Source organism: Cheilinus undulatus, linkage group 15 (genome assembly GCF_018320785.1).
Source record: "Cheilinus undulatus linkage group 15, ASM1832078v1, whole genome shotgun sequence".
NCBI classification, from domain to species: Eukaryota; Metazoa; Chordata; class Actinopteri; order Labriformes; family Labridae; genus Cheilinus; species Cheilinus undulatus.
This window is the reverse complement of record NC_054879.1, coordinates 12,476,508-12,489,566: the sequence shown is the minus strand read 5'-3', so window position 1 is coordinate 12,489,566 and position 13,059 is coordinate 12,476,508. Positions and strand designations below refer to the sequence as shown.

The window sequence follows — 13,059 nt, the reverse complement described above, 5'->3', positions numbered from 1 at the left end:
CTCCGAACCGTCTCTTAAAGGCCATTTCTGGCTCATTCATCTCTGTCCTCCTCTGGCGACTCTTGGCTCTTTATAGATTCCTGCAACATACTGAAACGTTTAGGCGAAAGAATGGGCAGAAAATGGAGGATTTGCTTTGTCGCATCTTGGCTGGGACACGGATTCATGGGAACAATTGGAATTAAGATGTGTTTTATTGGAAATCAGACTGCATCAGTGGTGCATGAAGTACTCACTCTCATGGCTCGACTCAAAGTATACACAGACTATTCATCAAAATATTACTCCAATACAACTGAAAGCTGGTCAGTTAAATCACTGCTTAAGTTCAAGGGAAGTTGCTTTTAAAATACTTAAGTATTCAAACTACTTTAGAAATATTGTATGTTTACAAGGCATGAGGGTCGTTCTTCATTTTTAAAACCTCAAACATGATCTTAGATATGGCCATGGATGCTCAGGGAGAGATCGTCTTCCTTCCTTCCACAGCCGTCATAACTAACTGAATGAACTTGCTGAGTGATGCTGACTCCAACTTCAACCATGCAGGCATGCAATGCACAGATATGGCAACACTCCTTAGGGCCTGTTTACATGAAAACCTTCTGCTTCGCTTTCTGTCTTTATTTCTAAATAGTTCTACATGCAGACTGCAAAATTTTGAGAACAATCCGTGCACACGAGACTATAGAAAACACCAAAAACGCTGTAGCACACATGGCGGTGTGATTACGCAATGAGCCAAGACATCAGAATGCGAAGAGACCCTTCCGTCCCCGCTCAAAACCCTACTTGAGCATGGCAGTTGTCTGCAACTGTAGTTTGCATGTGTATTGTCAAAAAGTTGCTTCTTGCTTCTCTGCAAAGTAAACAAGGCCCCTAAGAAACACCAGCAGAGCAGAAGGAGCAAGTAACGAGAACATTTCAAGAAATGTAGTGGAGCTAAAAGTACAATATTTGTCTTTCAAATATAGTGTAGTATCAGTAATATGTTGCCCTCAAAAAATAACACTCAAGTAAAGCATAGACACCCAAAGATGACATCAAATTCATTGATGTCTGTCAGACTATTTTCTTTTTTTTAATTGCATAGTAGTATAGTTTGTGTACATTTTAAGTAGTGATGCAGTGATGCATTGTTGGCATTGTTATTAATATTGGCTCTGTTGACAGACATTAACCATTGGCAAATAATGTGGCATGAATGGATGTCACTAGTTTGTCTGTGGTGTCCAATCAATTTAAAACTCTTAGACTTATGTTGTTTTATATGGCAAGAAGAGATAAAGGTTACAAAAAATTAATTAACGTTTTAACCAAAAAATCATAGTCACTTTTTTCCCTTCTGCAATTCCTCTATTGTACTTTTCTAAGGATGCTATCCATGCCTTCTTAGTCAGTACGAATGCTTTTCTAGCAAGCTAGGAACTTGGTGACTTTTCAGGGTCTTTAAAAGTTAAATCCACACCAGCAACTCTGACAATGAACGTCCTTTTATCTATTTTTATCCATGTTTCCATCTGTTCTCCTGCTAGCTTAGCATTAGCCACCACCATGTGGGCTGTGACAACTAATGGCAGGCAGTTTCATTGTTGCCTCATACTTGACCAAACTGGGCTTGTCTTAACAGTGGAGACAGCCATAGTACAGAGAAAGAGACAGAGATCCTGTGATGTGGCCTTCTGTGTCACTGCAGACAGGAACTGCTTTAAATAATGGTTCACATTCAGCCAACACAAGGACTTTTTTTTTTTTTGGAAAATTGTTAATATTTTGAAGACTTTTGTCACAGAATGATTGTTTTTCACTTTTTGGTCCCCAACAGATGAGAGAACAAGTTTGTGCAAAAAAAAAAAGATAAAAAAAAAAGTCTTGGAAATTATAATTTTCTGTGAGAAATAGATAAAAATCTTTAAGTTTTAATTTTTGTTTATTTCTTCATGTCTTTTTAGTCCCAAAACCTTTTTTTCAGTCCAGTGATGTTACTGCAGCACACATATTCTTAAAGCCCAGATTGTCCTGAAAAAAATGGTCATTTAGAGCTTGACTGTGCAACACAGGGTTGATGATTTTTCAAGCTTTTTAGGACAAAAAGTCCAGGAGAGACCAAATGATTAAAAAATAGCATAAAACCCCAGAGAGTTAACCATGGCATTTGGTTTACCTCACTGCTGATTCAATAAGAGATTTTTCTATTGTGCAGAAGAGGTCAGCTTTTGGACCTGTTGCTCTATGCTTGCTGCAAGTCTTTAGCTTAGAATTGATTTAAAAACAGTCAAACTGACATGACATGGACATTGCACCAGCTGCAGACGTAAACACTGATCTTCCACCTGTGCTGTTATGCAGTCTGAGACTGCCTACACAAAGATGAAATCTGGGAATATTGTCAGAATGCTTGAATGCAGAATGCAAGATTAGTTGCACAGCTACAAACCTTGGGTTTGCAGACTCAATTCAAATAATAAAATCTTGTAACTTTTAGATTGGAAGTTAGCTTTTTACAGCGCTGAACATTTCCAAACAAAAACAGGACACCAAAAACATTTCTCATCGGAAAAGCCTGACCTCTAAATGTCACTGAAATGAACCATCAGTAGAGGAGAACCAGATTTGACTCAGTTAATGGTGTCAGACAAGTCTTTGCTCTCTTGCTTTTGCTGAGTCATTATACGCTGAAGGATGCAGGAGCGTCAGTATAACAGGCTGTAAACTTTGAATGCCAAGGGGGGTTTCACATTAGGGACCCGGGCCTAGATCCAAATACACTTGACCCTGAACTCTGGGTCGTTTGTTCAATGTGAACACAAGCGTACTGTATTTGGGACTGAATAGGACTGTATGAAAACGCAAATGTGCCTGGGCACAGAATGAAATGTGAAAGCATGCCAACAGGGTGAAGGGGCGTAGGGATCAATCACACAAAATAATAATGTCTTACGTGAAAACACCCTGAAAATGGACCTTGGTGGTTTGCATCACAAACTTATATTTAGAAGCAGAATAATCCATGGATGTCATCTTCTGTCCCATAAAGAGTTGGCTTAGGTGGTCTCAAACATGCAGGATGAAGTCTCAGTTGTTTTGAATGTGCTCACTGACAGACAGTCTATAAGAAGAGCAGAGCAGACTTAAACTCATCCACAGAGGCCGGTTCTGCTCTTGACATCTCTGCTCAGCCAGCCAGTCTGATCTAATGGGCGATGATGGATACCAGCCCCCTCCTCAGTACATGTGACCCAAACACCACAGGGGAGAGAACAGTCCACATGACCTCTGACCTCTTGCTGGAGCTGGTCTGAGGGGGAGGCGAAGAAGGGGAGGCTGACTGGAGCCAAACGCAGTCAATCACCTTCAGCCACACTTCCTCTGTGAGGGCCTCAGTGCTCTGATCAGTAAGGGCGCCATGTGAAGGCGTCCTCACACGGTACCTCATAGCATCGTTCAAGAGTCCAAATCAGTATAGCCCTTTTTATTGCATCAGATTTGGTTTCAAAGTGTTGGCAGCTTTCTTTTATTCTGGACTGGACTGGTTCAACTTTACCTCAGTCAGCCTTCTTTCTATAGCGATTTCTGGTTTATTACTGATGGAGTCTGAATTGTTCACTCTTTAATCTACCTTACTCTCTATCTAGAGAAGTCTAGAAGAGGGCTTCATTAGCCCACTTTGAGCTATTCTTCACTAGCTCACTCTGTAACCTCAAACTTGAGCCTGAGTAAGTGCTAGTCAGTGTTGTTTACATGTCATGGCTCTTTTGCTCCAAAACAGAAAAGAGGGAGGAATGTAAACAACAACCTTAGCATAATGACAGGACTCCAAAACAATGATACTGCAAAATCTCTCAATAAAAAGGTCTACAGTTTACTCATCACAAGAGTCGATCGACAAGAGTGCCACATTTACATCAATTGTTATTAAGAAAGTAGATGGATGGATGGATGGATGGATGGGTGGATAAATGGATGGATGGATGGATGGATGGATAAATGGATGGATGGATGGATGGATGGATGGATGGGTGGATGGATGGATGGATGGATGGATGGGTGGGTGGGTGGATGGATGGATGGATGCACAGATGGATGGATGCACAGATGGATGGATGCACAGATGGATGCATAGATGGATGCACAGATGGATGGATGCACAGATGGATGGATGCACAGATGGATGCATAGATGGATGCATGGATGGATGGATGCATAGATGGATACATGGATGGGTGTGGCTAGTTGATAGCTGACTGACTGACTGACTGACTGACTGAATTTATGGATGAAAAAAATAGTGGCGCTACAGGAGCAGGTTATGAAAACAAAAAAGTAATCAAAGAAAAACTACACATTACAAAAATATAATAAGATGTAGAAATATAGTCATGTGCATTTTAGGCATGTGGGTCACTAAGGATCCATCAAGAGCCTAATGTGCCACAACCCAGGGCTGGAGAGGGAGACAAGAGTGGCCAGTCAAGCTCAACACATGCCGACACACATGTCTGTCACTCATCAGTCAAGGTCAAGCTCGACAGCATTTCTTTTGTCCTTTTTGGCCTTTTCTCACTTGCTTAGTATGCCTGGGGACCACTGGTGGTTTAAGACCCTTGGGACATCCACAGCACAACCAGAGGCTCATGGTAACCCTTTTACCTGCTGGGGTGGTATGGTAGAGCTTCAGGACCTGCCATTCAATCCTTAATGAAAAGTTGTGACCAAAATTTCTGATATTTTTCAACCAGTTGGATTTATCTAATGAACGGAAGCTCAGTTTGGCTTCTTACAGAACATGACACATCACCAATCAAGATCATGGATGTTTTGGCACAGTTTTTGCTTGCAGGAACACATTTGCGACTCACAGAAAAGAGCTCCGCGACTCACTTTGGGTCCCGACCCACAAGTTGAGTAGCTAGATCCACCCCTTACTCAGACCTAAAGGTGTGAGCTTTGTTATTTTTTACAATAGAGTACTTTTCTGTGGTCCTGATCATGTACAAGGACATCTACAGCATGGCACAGGCTATGCCAATCCTCATTTTATTTAACTCAAACATGCCTTAAAGGGATATTTCTGAATTTTTTAGGTTGGGCTGTATGAGGTACATGTTGATAGTGGTTCGATCAGCCTCCAGAGATTTCACTGTGCGCTTCCCCTTTAATAAGGAGTAGCTTTGAAAAGCTAGGCTATATACTGTAGCTCCGTTGATGGGTATAGTTTCTCCATGTAATTTCATTTTTTACCCAGAAAGCTGTTGTGTTTGGCACTATTTTGCAATATAAACTTTGGCTAACATGCCCTTCTGCCTCAGTGTATCTGAACAGCTGCTCTGGTCTGTAAGCTTCGGTAGAGGAAACAAGATAAAACAAAACTAAAATGAGTGATTTTGATGAGTGACGATGGTGTGCCATTTACTGACTGATATACTTTTATGAACTGGAATACTCAAATTCATTTATAGATTTGGACTCAAATGAATGTTTCTTTTTTTTCTTTATTTCCTTTCACTTTTGATTAGTTAGTATGTGGTTAAATGTGATGGCTGTATTAAAACTGAATGTTTATTTGTATTTTGCAGGGCTCAACAAAATCCTCAAAGAGCATGGAGTCACGGCGCAGACCGTCCAGGTAAGAATCCTCTCTACTCTATTTTTCTGTTAAAGCTTCTTTCAGCATATCTAAATGTACTTGTTGAGCTATTGTAGGAAAAAAAATACTACCTTAATTCATCTTAAATTATCCTGTGAGGTATAACTGTGATATTATTTAAGCAAGGGATCAGTGAAGCAGAGTGCCCTGCCATTGAACCAGACCTCATGCTGTTTTGTTGGACACAAAGATATTTGGTGTCAGGCCCTCTCACCTCAGTCCTTAGGGAGACACAGATGTTGTGTAATTGATGTGTAAACTCGACACCACAACACTTCACGCTGACATGCTGCGCTGTGCCGAGCTTGAGCAACAGTTTGATTCCTTTAGAGCAAAATAGACCTGATATTATTTATAAAATCACTTCCACATCGGATATAAGATAAGGTTTCATTTTCTGTCCATATAAAGAAAAATCAGCAGCTTTTCTGATGTCTGTGCAGTCATATGATGGTTATCTCTTATGTAATACTTCACATCATATTAGACTAATGGGCTCTGACTAGGGACGGACATTTCCAGTAAATTCAGTGTTTAAGAACTCGCATTACCTTATAAATCATGCTTACTTATTATGAACAGTAACGTGAGTCCTTAGAGAGTCCTGTCCATGAGTCTGGAGTAACAGTTAACAGGATGAAGATGCTGTTTTGCTGCCCTTTCCTTGTGCATCTTTCCCTCCCTCCTAGCTGTTCGTCATAATGGTTGCTGTTACTCCGGATTTACAAACACCATCAGCTCCAAGAAGCCTTGCCCTTCCACAAAACTTAATGGGAATATATCTCTAGTCATCAGTTCTAATTAACAGGCTAATCTTCTCTGCTCTGGTATCACAATGCGGGTGTTATCCAGTGATAACAGGCTAGCGAAGATGTGATTTAAAGCTGCCTGTGGTCCATCTAGGCTGGGTTCTTTTTGTGCTTTAAGCTCATGTGGTTAATCACTGAGCTAGTTTCTAATTTTATTCATATTATCTCTATATTTGTATGATATGCATGCTAGTGTCCTGCTTAGTAACAGTTTATTACATGCCTTCAGAGTAATGTGCTTACTGAGAGTCACCATAGCTGTTGCAAAGCAGTTGTTGTTGTTGTAACCCATGACTGTGCAAATGAAGCCAAAGCTCTGGCTTGAGAGGCTACACTATACCTTTGTATATTTATGATTTTTGATATTTACAAAATAATTTTAGCCAACACCTATATTGCATCCAGAAAGAATTCACAGTGCTTCACTTTTTCCACATTTTGTCATGTTACAGCTTTATTCAATAATGGACTGAACAAATTTTTACCTCAAAATTCTACACCCCAAACCCAGTAAAGACAAACTGACAAAAAATTATTGGAAAAAAAAAGGAAAAAAGGTAAAAGAAAAGTATTTACAGCCTTGCTTAGTACTTAATTGAAGCACCGTTGGCAGCAATGTTAGCCTCAAGTCTTTTTTGAGTATGATGCTTCAAGCTTGGCGAACCTATGCTTGGGCAGTTTCTCCTTCTTCTTTCTTCTTTGCAGAACCTCTCAAGCTCCATCATTTTGGATGCAGAGCATTGGTGACATTTTCAGATCTCCCCAGGGATGTTCTATTGGGTTCAAGTCTGGGCTCTGGCTTGGCCAATCAAGGACATTCAAGGAGTTGCCACACCTTTGTTATCTCAGCTGTGTGCTTAGGGCCGTTGTCCTGTTGGAAAATGAATCTTTGTCCCAGTACGAGGTCTAGAGCGCTCTGGAGCAGGTTATCATCAAAGATGTCTCTGTAAATTGCTGCATTTATCTTTCCCTCCACCCTGGCCAGTCTCCAAGTTCATGCTGCTGACAAACAACCCCCACAGCATGATGCTGCCACCACAATGCTCCTCTGTAGGGATGGTATTGACTAGGTGATTAGTGGTGCCTGGTTTCCTCCAGATATGATGCTTGGCATTCAGGCCAAAAAGTTCAATCGTTGTTTCATCAGATCAGAGAATTTTGTTTCTCATGGTTTGAGAGTCTTTCACGTGCCTTTTGGCAAACCAGGTGGGCTGTCAGTTGCTTTTTACTGAGGAGTGGTCAGAGTGACCATCAGGTTCTTGGACACTGACTAAGGCCCTTCTACCCCGATAGCTCAGATTGGCTGGGGGCCAGCTCTAGAAAGAGTCCTGGTGGTTCCAAACCTTTTATAGATGATGGAGGCCACTGTGCTCATGTGGACCTTAAATGCTGCAGAAATGTTTCTGTACCCTTTCCCAGATCTGTGCCTCGATACACTCCTGTCTCGAGGCAGCGGTAAACAGCTCAAGAAAAGCACATGTGCACAGCGTTGTTTTGTCTTGTCGCTCTGATTAGCCTGTCACAATGTGACAGGGAAAACATTCCTCCAGTCACTTTTTGACATTTTTTGAAAAGCCCTGAAAGTTCCCATAGATACCCAAATGGTTTCTATGAGAACTTTCCCAGATAAATGTGAAATGTGCTCATGCAATGGATATTTGAAACAGTCGATCTGACTTGTCAGGTTATGAAACTGCTCCTCTGCCCAGTCTTGTGGTGCAAACATGAGCACCCTCTGCAGCAAACCTTGAGCAAACCCAAAAAAACACTTTTACTCATATTATTTGTTTTTGTTGAACGAGTTCAAAGTCAGCCTCACACCCTGGCCAACCTGCAAGAGGGAGCAGGAATTAATAAATTCATGATGCAGAAAAATAAATGATTGCACCTTTACGAATGAAAAAAACTTTTATTCCAATAAGAGGCATTTCAAAATTCACCTGCAGATTATTTTCAAATTCATGCCAAATATTCAGCTGATGCACAGACAAACATGAGGTTCTGTTTTTTTTTTAATTTATATTCTTATTTTTGAGATTGTTTGCACACAGCTGAATGTTAATCACTGGTGCTGTTAGGGCCAACTGATTTGGCAAAAACCAGGAAACACTCCCCAGATACACTTAAAACCATCTGGAACAACTGCAGGCTATTTGCACACTATTTACCAAACTTGAGTAAAACAATGATGCGGTTAAAGACCTGGGAGATTTCCTTTTAAGGTCGTTGGCTGGTTGTTTTATTCATCTGTATCTTGCATAGTGGAAGTTTTGTGTTTGTTTATGTGAGAGTTGTCAGAGCGTTTGTGCTCTGCTGCTGTTGTGAGTGAGCTTAAATGAAGCGCAGCAGGGCTACCGACATAATGCAATGCAGAGAATAGCTATGTTTTAAACTAGCTAAGTGCATTGCTGAAAATGATTAATCAAAGTACAGAGTCTGATGTGGGCCAATCATTGATCCTGCAAAGCGTGGGAAATTGCAGGTTTGCTCCATGAGGAAGTATGTCCAATCAAAGCTGGGATCAAGAAGGACTCTGAGTGTTTTAATTAGAAGTCCTGCCTGGTCACGTTTTCTCTTAATAAATATCTGGATGAATATTTTTCAGCCCAATGTCTCGGGGGTCCTGACAAAACATTCCTGGCTCACACTTGGTGTTGGTCCAAATGCAGATGTGAGATCACTGCAGCGCTGAAATTGAGCGTGAGGAGATAAGGCGTCATTCATCAAACACCCTGTGCAGAAAAAAGCCAATCGCTTCATCTCTTCAGCTGATGAGAAGCAGGCTGGCGCTCAGTCGGTCAACGCATGCTGGTGGACCTGGACCGAGACCAAACCACAGCGTCTATATTGGCCCTGACTACACCCAGAGGGGAGAGACATACATATGCAGAGACAGAGATGGAGGTGAAAAGAGCAACAGACAGAAAAGACACATGAGGAAAGTACTGAAGAAAGATTGAAATTGGAGAAAATGAGCATGAGATTGAGGAAAAAGAGGTGATTTAAATGAAAAGTTTCCAATCACAAACATGAAAAGATACAATCTTTTAAAAATTCCCAAATAAGATGTGAGACTCGCATGAGAGAGGACATGTGTGACATATCTCCTCCATCGGCGGTGATGAATAATTTCCAGTAAGCAGCGTTTGAGTGGCTCCAGATGTGTAGAGCAGAGCAGGTTACAGGAGGGATCCTCTGTCCCAGCCATATGAGCAATTTCCTCTGGAGCTACTCACAGCTGACAAATGTGGGAAATATGCTGCTGTCCAGACACCTTGGCTTTAACCTCTTCATCTCAGCGCTCTCTGCAGATGGTTTGACATGCAGAGGATAAGAAAAAGAACATGATCACTTTGGACTTTTGAGGGAGTAACTGATTCTTTAGAAACTTTTAAACAGCAGTTGGAATTAAAGCAACAGTTCAGTGTGTGTAGGATACACCTGGTCACTTTTTTTTGCTTTTGGTCATATTTTGCTTAGCTTTGCATAAAGACTTGAATTGAGGGAAAAGGCCAACCTGACACACTCCAACTATAACAGAATCTCCCCCAAGCTCCTCTAAAATAAATAATGAAACTGTTGGTACTGAACTGGCAATTTGGAGGGGCTGCTTCAAAATATTCCCCCCTTGAATGGCCATCAGTGTAAGACGGTATTTAAAAAATGTATATATTTAGAAAAAACACTTGTAATTATGAGATCTTTCACAGGAGTTCTGCCACTTTTATGCCTCTAATTGATTACAGTGATGTTCTGTACATGCATGCATATACAGAACATCTTAATGTGCTTAATGCCTTAAGTCTTTAGATGCTGTTTACCATAGGGCACTGAGGTTTAATACCAATCTAAGGTCCTTAGCTCATCAATGTATTCTTTCTGATTGAGTTGGTTGGCCTTCTTTAACCACTCATAGACTAAATGATTGGCATCGTTTCCTTATTTATAAGCCTTTACTAAATCTGATTCCCTCATACTTTTGTGATTTTGTTCCTGTGGAAAGGGCTGGAAGCTACTATCTTCACTCTGTGACTCTGTCACAAAATTTACTTCTGCTATCTGTTCTCAAAGTGCATTTTGAAACAGGGGAGTTTAAGTTACACTGCTCCTGCAGCCTGGAGTCTGCTACAGGAGAAATTATGTCTTGAGAAGCTGGTCTCTTTGACTGCTTAAAAGTCGATTGAAAGCATTAGAAGAAGATGCATCAGGTTGTAGATGTTTTGACTGATGACTTTCTGCTCTGGGACTCAGGATTTGGTATCTCTATGACTGTAACTGTTCTATTTTATATGTCTGTGTCTTTGGTTATTGTGCCATCTTGGCCAGGACCTTTCTTGTAAATGAGATTCTTCATCTCAGTGAGGTTTTCCTGGCTAAATAGATTTAAATAATGAATGAATAATAACATTAGGGTTGTCACCTAGTATGTTACTGACAACTCACATTAAAACTGATCAAACAAATTTTAATTGCAATTGGTTGATTAGTTTAAAGTTAGGAAAAAGTCAAAATTGGGCCCTTTTCAACATAGGTTTAGGTGGTAAACATGTCAAACTCTGCATCAACTGGCATTCATCCTGTATCGACATCATATATATTGTACAGGCCATTGGGAACAGATGTAAATTTCTCCTTACTTTTGTTGAACCCAGTGTTTGGTGTTTAACACCTTTCAGGCAAGACTCTCTTTTCCCTGTGGCATGAACCCTTATCATTTCTTTGTCTGTTACATTGGCCAGATTCCACGTCTGTCATCACGTAGATTAGTCTCACCCATAATTTCCACATACAGTGGTTTGGCTCTGAGTGAAGGCAAGCGACCTCCCACATTAGTGGTGTGTCTATAGTGCTGCACAACATAGTGCAACCCTGATCAGCTTTGAACAAATGGGCAGAGATCATAGGGGGACTGCAAGTTCACGTGCGTCAAAGCATTGTTTTGCCTTATTGGGGTTGATTTGTCATTTATTTTAACATGATTCCATGATTTTATTGCTTCCAGCATGTGTGAGTACATTATGAAGTAAAAAGGTTAATGCTTGCTACAAAGGATGAGTGGATTCATGTCACATTCTATGGCTCTTTACCTCAAAAGTTATTTTTTCCTCCTCTTGACTGGCTTTGGCGTGGCTTAGTTGTTCTGTAAGCCGGTGTATAATGGCTGCTAGTGGAGGGATTGGCGTGGATGTAGCTACAGCGGCACTAATATCTGAATTGCAATTTATGTCTTTATCAAAAAAAAAAAGCAGCACTGAAAACTTTTCCTGGCAGTGAAGATGTTGTTACCCCTCTCCTGACCTGCATCAGCATGAGTTTGTTACAACAACTTCTGTAAATTTTAGCAGCCTTTAGGCAACTGTGGTGAGTCCAGTTCTGAGTTCAGAATGAATGAGACAGACTGAACATTCGTCCAGTCACCCTTCAAGATGATTTTTTTTTTTTTTTAAATATTTATTTTTGGGCCTTTTCATGCCTTTATTAGATAGCAGAGGACAGTGGATAGACTCAGAAACAGGGATGAGAGAGGGGAGAGACATGCGGCAAAGGGCCACAGGCCAGATTCAAACCCGGGCCGCCCATGTACATGGTGCACACCTTAAACCACCCGACCATCTGTGTGCCCCACCTTCAAGAATTTTTTGAAAGGTCCTTCCTAAACCCTTTGAATAGGCTCTTTCCCAGATGAATGTAAGGCATATCCCAGGTATTGGATATGTGAAACAGTCTATTTGATGTGTCAGTTAGACGTCTATGAGAAAACTAAAAAAAAAGTGAACACAGCAATGTAAGGAGCTCAAGTGTGGGACTATTTATTTACTAAACGGCACAGGAAGTTAGCAGAAAGCAGGCACCAGTTAGCTTCTTCACTGTAGTTTGTTGTTATGCTAAGCAAATTTACTGCTTACACGGTGCCACTGAAAGTCTCCTGAAAAGGTTGCACTGGATGTCCTCATGTAACTCCCAGCAAGGCAAAGCAAATAAGTACATTTCCAGTTATGTCTGAAGATTCCTTTAGATGAGCCATCTGTCATTGCTCCAAAAACTCATCAGCAATCCTACAAAGTCTTCTGTTTGATGTAAACCAAGATGATAATGAAGCAAATGTTGGACTTGGATGGAAATCACTGCACATCACAGCAATGGTTCATGCTTCACAAGCTGTCAGAGGCTTTTGATAGACACTGCCTGCTTGTTTTGGAGCAGCATCTGCTCTCTTTCTGTTTTTATTGAGAAGTTTGAGACGGCATTAATTAAAATCAATCAGCAGATGTTTTGACACAGAATTGAATGCTCTTTTGGACAAACTGTTCTTCATTCATGCCTTCTTTGCTTTCTTTTCAACACTCAGATTTTTAACCTGATTTGACTCCAGAAAAAACAGCCACGGTCAAAACAATTCTCAGCTGACTTTGACGTTATTTCCTCCACCAATGGTTGGACATTATGTTTGGTCTGTGTGCCGTAACATAATCTGGCATGTTCATCGACTTAATCCATTTCCCCTTGCTCTGTCTTCCTCTCAGACAACATGTGTCTAATGCAGAGAGGAGCGCGCACAATTTAATGGAGATTTCAAGCCCCTCTGGGATTTAATGATGTCAT

General features: G+C 40.8%; 1 protein-coding gene across 10 annotated transcripts in view; it reads left to right on the top strand.

Annotated features, from left to right (window-relative positions):
* tns1b (tensin 1b) overlaps window positions 1-13,059 on the top strand; it is a 319,315-nt gene that overhangs the window by 220,014 nt on the left and 86,242 nt on the right. For all 10 annotated transcript variants that reach the window (XM_041806332.1, XM_041806324.1, XM_041806328.1 and 7 more), the window contains one exon: window positions 5,577-5,626. In XM_041806332.1, coding sequence (XP_041662266.1) covers window positions 5,577-5,626 — 50 coding nt within the window. The remainder of the gene's footprint in view (window positions 1-5,576; window positions 5,627-13,059) is intronic.